The 17,222-nt window shown below is 40.1% G+C and overlaps 2 protein-coding genes across 2 annotated transcripts in view; one reads left to right on the forward strand and one right to left on the reverse strand.

Annotated features, from left to right (window-relative positions):
* The window catches only part of otud4 (OTU deubiquitinase 4), a 130,090-nt gene that overhangs the window by 2,814 nt on the left and 110,054 nt on the right, over positions 1-17,222 (reverse strand). The window contains exon 18 of the mRNA XM_059964985.1: positions 8,486-8,537. Coding sequence (XP_059820968.1) covers positions 8,496-8,537 — 42 coding nt within the window. The 3' untranslated portion in view covers positions 8,486-8,495. The remainder of the gene's footprint in view (positions 1-8,485; positions 8,538-17,222) is intronic.
* abce1 (ATP-binding cassette, sub-family E (OABP), member 1) overlaps positions 5,550-17,222 on the forward strand; it is a 40,202-nt gene continuing 28,529 nt past the window's right edge. Inside the window, exons 1-7 of the mRNA XM_059964987.1 lie at positions 5,550-5,706; positions 7,108-7,230; positions 8,057-8,142; positions 9,120-9,217; positions 11,146-11,263; positions 12,303-12,440; positions 13,486-13,555. Coding sequence (XP_059820970.1) covers positions 7,128-7,230; positions 8,057-8,142; positions 9,120-9,217; positions 11,146-11,263; positions 12,303-12,440; positions 13,486-13,555 — 613 coding nt within the window. The 5' untranslated portion in view covers positions 5,550-5,706; positions 7,108-7,127. The remainder of the gene's footprint in view (positions 5,707-7,107; positions 7,231-8,056; positions 8,143-9,119; positions 9,218-11,145; positions 11,264-12,302; positions 12,441-13,485; positions 13,556-17,222) is intronic.

Consider the following 17,222-nt stretch of genomic DNA (forward strand, 5'->3'; position numbering starts at 1 on the left):
CCACATTTAATTTTAAATATACAGAAGTGCCATTGACAGCTTTACTCGCTGTTGACAGTTACTCAATAGTAAAGGCAAGTAGAAAACTCATTCAAAACAAATTTTGCCCAATTCGCACCACGTCCCATTCACATATCAGCCCCGATTTCACTAACCACCATTAACTCAAGGCTTCAAAGTTTACAGTTTGTTTATCAAAATGGACAAATGAAACCACCATCTTTCTTTAATTATGTCAAATCATAAAACTCTGAGCTCTGCACACTTCCAGTATTGGCCTTACGCACACCCTTAATTTACCAGCTTTCTCTCTCACATATACCCTCAAAATATGATTCTCTATTTTGTTTGTTTTTAGTCCTAGTACAAGTGACTGGTTCATAACTGCCATTTGATAACACACTTCTGAAGCACATTTAAACGGTATGCCTTGTTTAAAGGCCTAAATACAGTCGGCCCTCCTTATCCTTGAGCTCCGCATGCGCGAATTCAACCAACCGCAAATCAAGAAAACCTGGAAGTGCTCTTCCAGCATTTGTTGTTTGAGCATGTATAGACTTTTTTTTCTTGTCATTATTCCTAAAACAATGCAGTATAACAACTATTTTACATAGCATTTACATTGTATTATAAGTAATCTAGAGATGATTTAAAGTATGTGGGAGGATGTGCGTAGGTTACCGTGGATCAGGATCGAAAAAAAAATTGGGAGTTCTCTTACTATGTAAGTCTGAACAGGTACATCTGGTATTATTTAGCATCAGTCAAACGTTTGTCTTAGTATATAGTATATATATGCATATAAAACACTTAAGAATGTATGTTTCAGTGCCGGGCTCGGGAAGTTCCCAAGTTCGATCCAGTGACAGACCACTTCCGAGCGCGCTCTCCATCTGTGTCTGGTTGATGTGGAGGATCAAAAACCCAAAACCCAATAATTAAACCACTGTGTTGCTTAGTAATAATGGTAGCTTTCATCGGGGCAGGGCCTTTCTCACTTTATCCTTTAAAATTGTTCTGATCGTTGACCGACTGTAGCCTAATGCTTTTTCAATGACCGATGGCGTTTCATCTCTTTTGATTGCTTTATTATTTCCACTTTATTTTCAATTGTGATCGTGATTACTTTCATGAACAGAAACACTGCAGATTCAGAGCTCGACCGCAGGTCCTAATGTCCATCGCATTGAGTCAGGTTAAATGAGGTCTGTGGTTCCGTTGGGTCCTAAGGTCCACTGCATTAAGACAGGTTGAATAAGGGACTTGAGCATCTGCATTTTTTGGTGTCTGCGAGGGATCCCAGAACCAATCCCTCACGGATAAGGAGGGCCGACTGTAATTGTAAGTCATTAACAATGTAAATATGCAATGAAACTGCCTTTGCATGTATGACTAATGCACGTTATTTATACATTTGTTTCCAATTTAACAATGAAATTCCTTTGCCACCAAGTTCACTCCTTTCACATCATTAAAAAAATCCTGTGGCAAGTGAATATTTATGCAAGATTTGGTTGCAATTTTAAATTATTTGGTTTTGTTACACTTGTGCAGGTTGTAGTGAGGCCATACCTGGAAAACTGCAGTATTGGCAGTTACCTAAAAACAAAGGATATAGTTGCCTTAGAGGCAGTCCAAAGGGCTAGGCCGGGGGTCGGCAACCCGCGGCTCCGGAGCCACATGTGTCTCTTTTACGTCTGTGCTGCGGCTCCCTGTTGCTTTGGGAAATAATTGGTTGTGGCGACCCTTTTCCTGGCACATCCGAACCGACTCACAATTAGATAGCCTACGGGGGTTTGCGAGCCTCTGCGCCATGGGGGGCAGGTTGAGGGAGGCTTAAAAGTGAGGCTGAAGATTTCGAATAAAGTTTTTTCCTTCGACTGCAGTTACCGACTCCGTGTCGTAATTTTAGCGCTGCGTGTAGCACACCGCTACATGGTCAGTATTTAATTAAAATGTATTTTATGTTAGTTTGTTAGTTTTTGAAATGTAAATCTAAATTTGAAGATTATGGTGATCTTGTACAATCTAAATAAGACGTTGTGGCGACCCATTTCCTGACACATCCGAACCGGCTCACAATTAGCCAGCGTTCAGGCTAAGGGAGATAGCCTACGGGGGTTTGTGAGTACGTGTCTTTTGGAGCATCCGCGCCCATGGGGGGCGGGTTGAGGGAGGCTTAAAAGCAAGGCTGTTTAGTTCGAATAAAGCTATCTTTGACTGCAGTTTACTGACTGCGTGTAGCACACTGCTACAACGTGTTTTCATCGCTGGCTGTCCAGAGGGGAGGTGCTGAAACGCTTTGTCGCGTGTCTGGAAGAAGTGAAAACTTTCCTGGGCAGCAAAGGGCTCACCTTTCCTGAGCTGGAACAGCCAGAGTGGCTGGAAAAACTACACTTCATGGTAGACATGACAGCGCACCTGAACACGCTGAACACAGCTCTTCAGGGGTAAGGACGTACAGCCCTGCACATGTTGGAGGATGTTTTGGCATTCGAGCGCAAGTTGACGTTGCTTGCCAGAGATCTACAGAAAGGCACTTTGTCTCACTTCCCCAATTTGAGAGAGTTCAAACAAGGTCACGACATGATAAATTCGGGGTATTTACATTCTGCAATCATCACAATGCAAACATCGTTTGGGAAACGCTTCTGTGAGTTCAGAGAGGAAAAAAACACATTATCCTTCCCGGTCATTCCCCTAAGCATCGATCCATCCCTACTGAATACGACTGCATTGTCAGGTGTGAGTCAACCTGAACAAGTATGATAAATATTTTAATTGCCTATTATTTTACGTATATTCATATGTTTTCATTGTTCAGTGAAATAGTCCTTTTATTTTTCAGGTTGACAGCTGGCTGACGTTATTTTTGGTTTGCTGCTGGCGGCAAATTTAAGTTTGGCGTTTTTCATAAATACAAGAAGGACTCAAATAGACGTTGAGTATTTTACTTAAAAGTAACCTTCAACCCAACGTCTTTTTTTCGGAGTTCAAAATGTTTTTGTTGCATGCAGAAATGTAATTTCGTTTTCTCTGCAGGAGTTCATCAATTTCATAAATGCAACACATTATACTTTGTTTATACATAGCATAAAGGCAAAACAAAACGTTGTATGCAGTGTTATTTCATTTTAAATGTCAAACGGGTTCTGCGGCTCCCAGTGTTTTCTTTTCTGTGGGAAACGGGTCCAAGTGGCTCTTTCAGTGGTAAAGGTTGCTGACCCCTGGGCTAGGCTAACCTTAGGATGAAGAGGATGTTCCATCAGTAAAGCCCAGACAGTTTGAGTCTGTATTTCTTGGGGTTCAGAAGTATGAGAGGTGATCTCACTCAAACATACAAGTTCCAAAGCAGGCTTAAGAGAGTAGGTGCTAGATGCTTTCATTAATGGGATGGTCATGGACAAGGGGTCGTAGTTACAAAATAAGAGACTAGTCATTTAACTGAGGTTCATCGAGATTTCTTTTCTCAGAGGGTATTAAATCTCTGGAATTCTCCAACCAGGAAGTGGTGAAGTCCAGATAGTAAGTATTTGAAAGATTCATAAATTTAGGGTTATGAGGATATGGCACAGAAGAGCAATTGAGATCAGCATAGATCAGTTTGAATGGCAGGGTGGTCTATGACTGCTGTTATGTTCCTTGAGTATTTTGTTATCACATGCCTAGTGAGAAAAGCATGCTATATACCATGTGGCTAATGCTATATTGCTTTAAAAAGTACTTTTTTCCACACCTAAGGTAAGCTAAATTGGGAAAGGTATTACACAAGTGAAAGGTTTGCTTTAAGAACTCATAACATCAAACCAATTTTGAAATCAAGGTGTGATATAGGTTACCCAATTTTCTTGCAGATGTAGGGTTTACCAGCATATTAAGACTGTAGAAGAGACATGTTGGACATTTAAACATAGTATGAAAGATACTATTAAAAAAAAATGCTGTGCTATACTTTTCATTTCATAGTTCAACACAAAGCGTATTATCCAGAATCAAGTGTTGCTAATCATCACTAACAATCATGTGGTAATTTCCAGTAGTGTACATATTTGTCCAGTCTAGATCTATCATTGTATACAGTAGTACCTTTAGCCAAACAGACAACTGTGATGAAGACTCACCAGTTTCATCAAAGATACAGCCCTCCCCCTCCCTACCAACGAGGCTATCTTCAAGAGGCGATGCCTCAAGAAGGCAGCATCCATCATTAAAGACCCTCAACTTCCAAGACATGCCCTTTCCACATTACTACCATTCGGGTATTGGTTCAGGAGAGTGAAAAGCCACACCTTATAGGAACTGACCCCCCCCCCCCAATCAGACTTCTGAAAGATCAATGAAACCTACGTTTTCCATCTTTTTACACCACTTATTTACTTTTGTAACTTAAGGTAATGTTCAGTCAAGTCGCTTTTTATTATCATCTTGACCATAAACTGATGGTACAGTACACAGTAAAAACAAAACAACATTCCTCCAAGACCATTGTGCTACATGAAACAATACAAAACTACTCTAGACTATGTGAGACAACTCAAGGCTACATGAGACTATGTAAAACACCACAAAAACTACACTAGACTAATCCTACATAGGACTACATAAAGTGCACAAAACAGTGCAGGGCAGTACAATAGGCACAAGTAGAGGACAAATTTCAATATAAAAATAAATGATGTAGATGCCCGTCTAGACTCTGGGTATTGAGGAGTCTGATGACTTGGGGGAAGAAACTGTTGCACAGTCTGGTTGTGAGAGCCCGAATGCTTCGTACCTCTTGCCAGATGGCAGGAGGGAGAAGAGTTTGTATGAAGGTTGCGTTTATGTCTTGCATTATACTGCTGCTATAAAACAAAATACAGACATATATCAGTGATAATAAGCCTGACACTGAATCCTAATGCTTGTCACAACTGTAACCTCATTGCCTATACTCAGGAGACGAATGGATACACAAAAACACAATTAGCAAACAGAATTGCCTAAAAGCACAGAATACTCTGCAGATGCTGGGGTCAAAGTAACACGCACAACACGCTGGAGGAACTCAGCAGGTTGGGCTCCCAGCATCGGTGGAAACGAGCAGTCAACGTTTCAGGCCGAGACCCTTCGTCACGAAGTCCTGACTATTCGTTTCCACGGATGCTGCCCGACCTGCTGAGTACCGCCAGATGTTAACCCGTTGAAGATAAGGGGGAGGCGGATACCATGGGTTCAGCGAACACAGCTTTACGCTTACCCGGAGGCGGCAGCGGTAACGGTGCCGAACGGCACAACGGAGCGGGAACAACTGGGGTGACGAGTACACCACATGAAATCACGCCTCCGAGTCCTGCTCAATGACTGACGCGAATGCAGGGCTCGGACAACAGGTGCTTCCCGCTAGATAAGGACGCGCAAGTGCGAACCGAGAGTCACAAACTGCCGCTTCGGCTACCGGGCCGGACATCCACCGCGCCTGTCCGGCGCATGCGCAAGGGGAAGGCTTCGGGGTTCGCGTACGAATTGAGGAAACGTCACTACGTTTGCGTGCCTCGGCGGGTGAGCTGGTAGAGTGGGCCCTGCGCATGCGTGCCGGGCGCCATCTTCCCCGGCGTTTTCTGCGGCTCCAGGGAACGTGTCAGCGGAGCTGGATGGTCGGCGTGGAGACTATTCTCATAAGAAGTTAGACCTAGGCAATTGCTCTATCAGGGCCGGCTAGGCCAGGTAATCGGGGTGCTAGTGGGTGCTGCCAGATGTTGTCGGGTGGGGCGAGAGTTCGTGAGAAAGTGAGTGAGCAACTTGCAGCATTAACCAGGCCGCGGCCCAATTGGCCCCATTAGGCCGCAGCGGTGCCTGTTAATGTTCCAATATGGATAGTTAGCAACATCAATATGGAAAGTAGAGGGATGGGGCTGTGCTTAGAATAAAACAGTCATTCAGCCGATAGGATTTCTGTTTAAACGGTATGTCTCCCGCCGACTCAACCAAATCCCCCTAAATTAAAGTTAATTTGCCCTTTCAGGGTGTTTCAACCGGACATTGCCGTGTGCAAGCTTGAATGTCCTCTATTATGAAAGATACATAAATAAACTTTTGACAGTGCAGAATCATTTTTGATGAAAACGATAGGGAGTTCAACGTTTAACCTGTCAGAAGATTCATCGTTCTAGAAACTCAACGTCGCATTTACAAATTTCCTAACCATTTAACTAAATATTTAAATCTACAAAATTGCTAACGTTGTGTCTTGTAAAAAAATAGAAGTACTACCGATGGAGGGGATTCTCTAGGGAAAAAAAATTCTGGAAACAGTCAACAGGTCCGACAGCATCTACGGAAGGAGAAACAATGTCTCAGGTGGAAGACTGTCAGAACCGAAGATCGATTGTCAGACCGTTAAGATAGTTTGTTCTGATAAAAATTAAGTCAGTGAGCAGAGAAAGCTTTCCTTCACTTCTGCCAGAAGGAAGTGATAATTTGAAATCGGGTTTGTTCTTGGAACTTTTTTTAAATCGCAAAATCTGATTCTTTTGGATATTGTCACATTTTGGGTTTTTTCAGCTAAAATGGAAACCACTGATAACTTTATTGGATCTTTCATTTATTTAAACACAAAATAATCAAAAATGGTGCTGATAACATTTTGAGCTATTGCTTTTAATCGTTTATTAAAGCGAAATAGTAATAACCTGTGTATTCACTTAGTGACATGTCAATGTGAATGGAATTGTCAAGCAGGGCAAATGAAATTATAGAATGATAATTTGAAATTGAATGTAGTTGCCTTAGATGTTGCAATTTCAAAAAATATGTATTCCATATGCCTATATTAAAATGTGTAAAACTCAATTAATACTGAAGTGAAAGTTAAGATGTGTTTATCCCTTGTCTAAAAGGACTGTGTCTTGCTCTCACTCTTCAAAATGCCTTATCAAATTTAATCTTTTTTACACGTTCTGTAAAATCTGAAAATTGATAGTTTTAAGTTCAGTAGATGGTTGATAGTGTGCAGCGCTGTTTATTAAGTTTGTTCTTGCACTTAAATAGACCTTATTAAAGGAAATTTCTTTCTGCAGTCCTTGAGTCACACATGGCACTATACAGCATAATTTTTTTTTGCCACAGAATAAACTCAACCGTACAGAATGGCAGATAAACTCACCAGAATTGCTATTGTTAGCCATGATAAGTGCAAGCCTAAGAAATGCCGTCAGGAGTGCAAGAAGAGTTGTCCAGTTGTTCGAATGGGTAAGTAATTTTGTCTTTAACTTATTCATGTATTACATTAGAAGATAAACAGTCATTTTGTTGGGTTTAGCTTAATACACTTAATATGATCAACGTGGGGTTTTTTTAACATTTAAAAAAAAGCTGGCAAAATGTTAAAAACAGTGAATTTACTGTTGAGAATACCTGTCCTCAGATATAACTCAGTGCATTAATATTAAGAAAAAAATGCTCTTGTTTCAGTTACTTTAGACAATTATGAAGCAATCCTGTGAATAAAGATTTTGTATTTATTCAGTCTTAGGATGCCTGATGAAATGATTTGGATGTAAAATGTTGCTGAGTAGTTTACATAATTCAGTTAATCAATATAATTACTTGACAATATTTAATTTGTTCTGTATATTTTGTTATCACACAGGAAGAAACAATTTGGTCCATCAATTGTACATTTGCTTTCAGCAAACCATTCCACTACTTATTTTTCTGTTACCTATTCTTTCTCGTATCCAGTAACGCCCCCTAATTTTAGTGGCCACCTACCTAAAGTAGCCAATTGCTGTTTTGCAGAGGTCTCATTGGACATGATCTCCTTCCAAGCTGTAAGCATTTTGTGATTCATTTTCTATACCGGTGCTGTGCAGCATCTCCAGAGATTCCATACAGATTAGATTTCTGGTATTTTTGTTTTTGCTTTCATCTTACCACAGAATTATGCTGATGGTGACTTTTCGTGAAGCCATGATATGTTTGTAGATGTTCAGTACAGAGATGTGGAAATATCCATTAAGTGTCTTTCTGATCAGTTTAAGTGATAGCATTCAGTGAGTGTTTTTCTTTCTCACAGGAAAGCTTTGTATCGAAGTAACTGCCCAGAGTAAGATAGCCTGGATTTCAGAAACTCTCTGCATCGGTTGTGGTATTTGCATTAAGGTAATCAGCCTTACAGGTTTTTCCAACTCTGATCCAACACATGGCCTCTATGCTATTTTGAAAAGCTTGTTGTTTAATGTTATCCAAAGTTACTAATGAATTTTACTTTCAGCACTTAAACGTGACATTTATTATGGGTTCACAGCATTTAGCACAAGGAGCATTATTCATCTCCAGATGTTATATTTTGCATATCTTTAAGATAAATTTACTGCTTAAGGATTCTGTGCTTCTTATCACCTCTGGTACTTGGATGTCACATTATTTGCAATTGGCAATTGTTATGTTGTGCGGCTTATCAGTTAGAAGAACGCAGGGAAAAGCAGAATCTGGTTTGACTTACCCCCTGGATTTTATTCATTCCTGGGTGAATTTCTATTGTCGGTCAACAATCTCTGTAAGATAATCATTGGACAATGAATGTACAGACTAATAGAATTGAGCATCACAGTTGAATCTGTTGCCTTTTCATTGGTTATCCTGTAGGAATTATTGATTGGTACCCCAAGCAAATTCTTATAATTACCTTCTTCACCCTGTGGCTTGTTGCACCTGCATTGGTCCTCAATTATTTTTGTCAGAATGATTTGTGCTGACTGATTTTTTACCACTTTAGCCACTGAGGTAATTAAATGTGGCTTACACATCTACATTGCTATCACAGAGTACAATATACCATCTGGTAAATGCTCAAGTGGAGCATTTCAGAAATGAACTTAAGAAATCCTCTTAAGTATAAAGGTTCCTTTTAGATTATTGTAAAGTATGCAAGTCACCGCAACTTTTGTGCGTTCTTGTTCACAAAATTTTCCAACCAGTATTTGTGAATGCCAAGATTGAACGTCCATTGCTTCAACCAAACCCATAATAACCTACAGGCATTTTTAGTAGATAAAATACACTTGTATTGGTTATGTTGCCAGTAATCAATAGTAGATGAAGTGATTTTGACCTTTTATCAATATTTTCTGTTTCAGAAATGCCCTTTTGGAGCTTTGTCAATTGTTAATCTGCCAAGCAATTTAGCCAAAGAGACCACGCATAGATACTGTGCAAACTCCTTCAAGCTGCACAGGTAATGGAACAATGCAGGAGAAAAATGAATACTTTGTAAGCTACTTGGTAGTTTTAGACAACATCAAATAATAAATGGTGTATGTAAAACTTTGTGTGTATGTATGTGTATGTTTCAATCAGTATGTGTTTCTCCATGTTTCTCAAATGGTTAAAACTTGTTTAGAGAGGAATAACATTACATTCAAATTTCAATAATTTTGAGTTTATAAGTAGTCCATGCTGCTAAAAAAAATCAAATGTCACAGCATGTTGATTGTTTGCTGAAAATTATTTTCCTCTTCCTTGATCAAAATTGCACTGATTGCAGCTGTCTTGTGTAGTAAGCCGCCTTAACTGTTTGAAAAAAAATTAAACTTCGTTTCAATGTAGATTCATTCCCATTGCAGCTCAATTATAGCGTACCGTTATATGAACAATTTGTATAATTCATTATTAACCTTGATGAGTATGTAATCTACAGGCACTTCAAACAAAACACTTTAAGGTATTTGTATTCAGTTGGAAATTTGTAATTTTATATTTTATTGTTGCTGAATTCAGACAATTGAAACCTATTAAAATATCTCAGGTCTTATTGCCAGCAAAGCTGAATTTGGGGCATTTCTGGTTGGGGATGATGGAGAAGGGGCAGGGACTTCAGTGAAAACTCAACAGTCACCGTATCACTTCACTGAAGTTCCTGTTGCTGTTGGGAATGTGCTGCTGCACAAGAATGCCTCTATCCAGTGAGGTGACCTTTTACCCCCAGACCTAATAAGTATAAGTGCAGTTGATTGTGGATATGGATTAGAGTGGGGCTAGCATCTGGACCAGGCATGGGCAAACTACGGCCCGGGGGCCATATGCGGCCCGTTAAGCTTTTTAATCCGGCCCGCATAACTTGATGAAATTATATTAATAAACCTTGTTAACGTTTTCTCCCCGCAATTCTGGCGTTTTCCCAATAGATGACGCACTCTATATACATTGACCTTTGTTGAGGTGCAGCGTATTACTCCACATTTGTGCTTTACTCTTTGTTCGGCTCGACCTATTTGTGTGAACAGGCGTTCAGCGTCATGAGCATCAACAAAGCCAGCCACAGATCCAAGTTAACTGACCAACACCTCAGATCCATCCTGAGAATCGCCACAACAAAACTAAATCCAGACTTTGATGCGCTGGCTAAAAAGGGAGACCAACAACACTGTTCCCACTGAAATTAAAAATAAGTTTCTTCGTTGTATTATGTAAAAAATGCATTTGAAAATATGTTTTTTCAATAAGCCTTACATGTTACATGTCATTTCTGTTAAGTGATGGACATGAGTAGTGCGCAGGTGCACGTATGTTCTCAAAATAAAAAATGCGCTCCAGATCAAATAACGCGCTCCGCATACTGGCGCGCTCTCACTGTTCTGTCCTTGGGCTGGTTGTTGTTGAGTTTTGGCACAGGGGACAATTGAATAAGAAGGAGCAGGACAAGTAGACCTGCATCTCCTACCGTTTTTGAAATAAAGACAGTCAGGAGGAGAGTGATGATGATAATATCTTGAAGGATAACAGAATTTTCAGTGCTTTAAAATAATAACTGTTACTATTAAAAAAAAGCTGTATTTTATTCATTTAATTTTCAGTGTTTTAAAAGTCATTTCAATAAATAGCTAAATACCATGGGACTTCAAAGACAGATATTTTGTTGTAATGCATTTGTTCATTTTCAATTGAAATTAAAGCACATGTTTTCTACATATCCCATGATATTTTATTTTCTCTTATGAGGTGTATTACCAAAACACTCCATCCATCTGGTCCTGGTCCGGCCCCCCTGTCAAATTTTAGAACCCTTTGTGGCCCACAAGTCAAAAAGTTTGCCCACCCCTGATCTGGACCAATGTTGTCATAGTTGTGTGAATTTTCACAGATTGCAAATAATCTCATTATTAGATTGCCTATTCCTCGCCCTGGTGAAGTTTTAGGCTTGGTGGGAACTAATGGTATTGGAAAATCTACAGCTCTGAAGATTCTAGCGGGAAAGCAGAAGCCTAACCTGGGGAAATACGATGTGAGTTTTCTCTGTTATTTTTTGCAGTTATCAGTTACTATTGCTAACAATTTTTAGAATTGGTCCAAGTGACTTGTTTTTATAAAATGAAACAGTTTTGTTGATTCTGTTTCACTGATCTGAATATAATGGATTTCACCTAGTTTATATCTCTCTCTCCCCTCCCCCTCCTACACAGAAGGTTCAACAGGTCTATCCTGGTTCTTGGGAATTTTTTCAGTTTCATTCCACCTCTTATTTTCTTGTAGCCTTGTAAGATTTCTGAGATACCCTCCATTTCATACTTTATTTTTTTCCATTTACCTAAAGGCTATACTTTTGACTACATTTTTGTCTTTTTGAGAGAAAAACCACTCAGCTACAGAAAAAATGCAGTTTCCACTCATATTGCTAGCTTGGAATTGAACTTGTGACCCTGGATCTATGGCATTATCCATAGTGCAAGCTATAATTTAAAAAGTGCATTGAAATAACTGTTCTACATTTTAAGAATTACTGGTTGCTCGGGGCAAGAAAAACATGCACAACTGTACATTTTAAAGGGGGGTAGTGATATTTCTGAAGCTTCATATTTCAAAATGTTTGAGTGCCTTGCAGTCCTAGATTTATTCTGTCCTAGTTTTGTCAAATGAATGTAACAACAAATTTTCACCGTTGTTGCTCTGTCATCATGATAGATCCAACAAATATTGAAATAAATTGAATGATAATACAATTATTAAGATAATTGGGAATTAACTTAGTCGGCACAGACTAGGAGGGCCAAGATGGCCTGTTTCCGTGCTGTGATTGTTATATGGTTATATAAAGTAGATGTGTTAAATCAATCAAACCTCTAGGGGGAAGCACCTCAGAGATGGATTGTATTTTAAAGACTTTCGGGGAAGCAATGGGAAAGCCCCTTATACCTAGGGTAAAATGCCGGAGGATTAGTAAGTTTCTTACATTTTTGATAAAATAGGTGACAGAGTGAATTTCACTTGTGCTTTATTTTCCTGATGCTCTACAAGTCTTACCATTCATGTGGTTTTTCTGATAGGATCCTCCTGACTGGCAGGAAATTTTGACTTATTTCCGAGGGTCTGAACTGCAGAACTACTTTACAAAGATCTTAGAGGATGATCTAAAGGCTATAATCAAGCCCCAGTATGTGGACCAGATTCCAAAAGCAGTAAAGGTAACTTTTGACGTAATATATTTCAGCAATCACATGTGTCTGTATCGCTTGGCCTGTGCACTTTTGAAATTGTACTGAATGTGTGTTAAAATTTAAAACAAAACCGCCTATTTGATGTAATATATTTTGAAGATCGTAAAATAATTAATTCATTTCAAAGACATTGTAACTTTTAAAAGATTTTTAGTAGTGTTGTGGATTTAACTCAGTCAAATACAGTATTCAGGTATGATAATTGCCCAATGGATGTTGCATCAATATATAGTACAGAATTTACTTTGTGTTTCGCTGTGCTCTTCTATTTTTTCAACAAAAGCTCTATTTAGTTATGTTGTTGAATAGAGGTAATTGTGATGCATCTTCTTGCAGCATTGATGGGTGAAAATCAGAGTTGAAATTCCATGTCAAAATCTTTCTTTAGATTTGGAAAAAGGCGAAATCAAGCATGCTGAGTTGCTAAGTTTATTTTACATTGCACACATCTGAACTTGGCAATGCTTTATTTACTAACAATGAACCACACATCATTGGGTAACCCTTTTGGCAATATTAAATATTGGTGCTGTTATGGCTTGGTGAAATTACTTCTACTCACAGAAATTGAGTGTATGAGAGATGATAGTACTTTCTCCTCCAAAACAGGATTGCCCTAGAGACCCATTTTTTCAATGTCTTCTTGTCGCACAGAACTTGCTTCTTTCCCTCATAGCATTTGGGGAGCCAAATACAATTCAATTCTCAACCCCACTCCTATTTAACCCTTGGCATTGGTAAATCTAGAGAGTGAATTGCAGAGTGTGCAGTGGTTTTCCTGGGGTTGACACCAAATCTGGCAGATAAGATGATGGTATCAAAACAAACAGCATCAGCTGCCTCCTGATTAAAGACAGAGATCAAAGTGTAATTTTTCATTGTGTCCACTAGATTCAGTGTTAGTCAAGAAAATTGCACACTGTTAAGATGTAACAGAATAATGCAAAACCATTCATATGGATCTTTAATAAAAACTTCTTACAGATGCTGCATTCTTACTTTGTTTTTCCAGGGCACTGTGGGTTCTATTTTGGACAGAAAAGATGAGACCAAAACACAGGATATAATTTGTGAACATCTGGGTAAGAAGACTGAAGCTAAACATTCTGAAATATTTTAATTTTACCCTATTAGTGTTTAATTCACAATGCATTAAAATATCAAAATATTTTTGGGTGCCATTTGTCCTTGTTAAGTACATTTGGTGGATTTGGGCATTAATGGTAGGGATTTATTGAGTTTTTAATTGTCCATCCATAAATTCCATTCGAAAAATAAGTTGATAACAAGTCTAGAGAGCAAGGGTTTCCAGGGTCTAGAAATACTGTAGTGATGTACTACATACAGAGCTAAAGACAACACGCAGTCGTTAAGTCATTTCGAGACTAGTTTATTCAAATTTCGTGGCACTGGCATTTAATTTCTAGCGCCCGCCCTCTCCGGGCGGAAATGACATCAGATGTGCATTACCAAAGTCTCTCCCCGCGCGCTGGCTATTTGTGAGCTGGTTTGCCTGTGCAGAAAGTGGGTCACCACATAAACCGCCCCCCCCCCAGAACCGGCGATACACCCCCCCCAATGTCCACAGTCTGGATCAGCCTCTGTTTGGGAGGTCTGCCTCTGCGCCACGGTGCCTGAACCTCGACCAGCTGCGCCAAGTCCACATGGGCTGGTTTGAGTCGATCCACTGTGAAAACCTCCTCTTTCCCCCCAATGTCCAGGATGTACGTGGACCCGTTGTTGTTGATCACCTTGAACGGCCCCTCGTACGGCCGCTGTAGCGGTGCCCGGTGTCCGCCCCTTCATACAAATACAAACACAAACTTACAGTCCTGCAGGTCTTTGGGTACCTGGGTCGGGGTTCGTCCGTGCTGTGAAGACAGCACTGGGGCCAGGTTGCTGAGCCTTTCGCGTAGCCTGCCCAGGACTGCTGCGGGTTCTTCCTCTTGCCCCCTTGGGGCTGGTATGAACTGTCCTGGGACGGCCAGGGATGCGCCGTACACCAATTCGGCTGACGAGGTGTGCAGATCCTCTTTGGGCACTGTGCGAATTCCACGCAGGACCCAAGAAAGCTCGTCCACCCAGTTAGGTCCTGGTTTCTCCTGGGCATTGTTAATCTTGAGTATCATTGGGGCTGCATTTGCTCAGGCAGCTGGAGACTATAGCACCAGTTCCCTAAGTTTAATCCTTCTGGTAATGGAAAGGCTTTGGGTACTGTAGAATATTCATCCTCTAACGCTGACGGTTAATGATTGGGATTTAATAAAGGCAGTGTAATTAAATCACATGGGGATCTGGTAAGATTTTTTATTGTTGATGCTGGTCATTGCTTGTGTGTTCTACATATTCTATCGGTGCTGGGATATTTTTATACCAAAGCTGAATGTATCCAAAATCAGCTAATTGTGGGCAAATAGAACTTAAAAATGTCCAGTCATTAACCAATGCTATAATTTCTGATCTTATAAGGGTAGGGTCACTAGCAAGCAGCTAAGACCTGACCCAAGGAATTTCCATATCTGTGTCCTACAGATTTCCTTTGACTGGATTTGCTAGTGCTCTAAATGTCTTGCATACTGCTTTACATTTGAGAACTGTTGTTCATGCCATATGTAAACTTTCCAGAATTTAGCTTGTCACCCTTACAAGGACCAAGGCTGTAATAGATTTTGGAGCCAAGTAAACCTTGTAGAATTCTAACTGAACATTGCAGTTTGTTATTAGAAAACCAGGGTGTGATAAAAGTTGTTGTTCATATCTTGCATTGTACTAAAGATCTGAGAATTGAATGTGTAACAATAATTGGCAGGATTGTATCTGTACTGCTCTCCATGGACTTGTCAGTTCAAGACTATTTTTCCTTGGATGCTAGAGTTGTAATTGCACTGGAGCAGCTTTGTTGGAGTTGTAGCTAATTTTGGAGCTCAAGTTTTAACAGCAGCTGAAATGTCAAATCCCAATATCATTTGTTTGTTCTATTCTGTTCATGCAATCGCTATTAACTTGCCTAGATCTTTGAAATTAGAGGTAGATTTCTAACACACGGATGGGGTAAGGGGTGTGAGATGAGCAGAAATTTCTATTGGAGAGTAACAAGTTTTTGAAATTTTCAACTGAAGAGGGCTGCAGATGTTGAATATATTAAGGCTTAAACCAATGAACATTGAGCTAGCCATGATTACAGCAGGGGTCCTCAACCTTTTTTGCACCGTGGCCCGGTTAATATCGACGATATTCTTGTAGATCGGCTGACCCGGGGGTGGGGGGGGGTGGGGAGCAGTGTTAATCACGACCTGAATATAGGTGAAACTGTAAGTCACTTATGTGGCTAATAGTACACTCAATTTTGTTTCTAACGAATTTAATATTAAACACGCAGCACATATTTTCCTCCCATGAATATAGTGATAAGTCCATTGTAAGTCACTTATAACTCAATAGCATCATAACATTTTAAGTAATGTTTGGATATTAAACACACAGTGCATATTTTCCTCATATGAACATATAAAATCATTGCAACACACCAGTATCGGTGAATCTGTGGGGGCCCTGTGCTTGTTTGCCTGCAACAAGATGGTCCCATCGAGGGGTGATGGGAAACAGCAATACTCGGAAATGGGTTCCTTATGTCCCAGCCTATTCTACAATTTAGTTTTTGTTGCATTCATTGCAGAAAATCCTGCTTTGAAAAGATATGATGTTGGAAATAGAAGCAACATTTGCAACATTTTCAGTGCTTTCATGGCTATCTCAGGATATTCAGCATTGACTTTGATTCAGAATGCCAGTAGAGATATTATGTCAAACATACTTTTCAGCCCACCATCATTTGCAAACTCGAGGAGTTGATCTTCTTCCCACGCTGACGTGGATGATTCACCGGAGACATTCACAAATGGGTCACGGACCCATTCCTTTGCACATCTTGGATCATTTGCAGTTGGGGTGTAACGCTTGAATTCTGTCGACAGCGAAGTTAGGTGATCACGCACCAGCTGTGAGAAAGACAGTGCAGCCTCAGTCTCTCCCAAAATCCCAGCTAATGTTGGGGGCATGTCAAATATGCCCCTGTCCATTCACTGTCCCCACAGTTCCAGTTTGGCTTTGAAAGCAGACACTTTATCTGCCAACTTGAAGACAGTTATCATTCTCCCCTGAAGTGACAATTTGAGTTCATTTAGCAGGTTGAAGATGTCACACAGATAAAGCGAGTTTTGCTATCCACTCCTCGTCACTGAGGTGTGCTGCCAGTGGTGACTTTTTTCCTGAAAGAAATCTCTGAAGCAGTTCTCTTAACTCAAAAACCCTGGCCAGGGCTCTTCCCCTGTGATAACCACCTGACTTCAGTGTGTAAGAGAAGGCATTTGTGCTCTACATCCATTTCCTGGCAAAGCTGCTCAAACAGACGTGAGCTGCTTTGATGTGATTGATAACTTCAACAACATCACTCAATAAGCTGCTAAGATCAGGTGACATTTTTCGGCTAACCAGCACTTCCCTGTGTATGACACAGTGTGTAGGCTGGCATTCAGGAGCAACTTCTTTGACTCAGGTAGTGAAACCAGACAGTCGTCCAGTTATAGCTGCAGCTCCGTCTGTGTATATTCCAACACAGAATGACCAGTCCAGTTTGCCTGGCATGTAGTCATTCAAAGACTTGAATAGTTCTGCCCCAGTTGTGTTAGTTGGCAGTGGCAGTGTACACAACATATCCTCGTGCACATCGTTTTGAAATATAAATCGCAC

Source organism: Hypanus sabinus, chromosome 3, assembly GCF_030144855.1.
Source record: "Hypanus sabinus isolate sHypSab1 chromosome 3, sHypSab1.hap1, whole genome shotgun sequence".
In the NCBI taxonomy this organism is placed as follows: domain Eukaryota; kingdom Metazoa; phylum Chordata; class Chondrichthyes; order Myliobatiformes; family Dasyatidae; genus Hypanus; species Hypanus sabinus.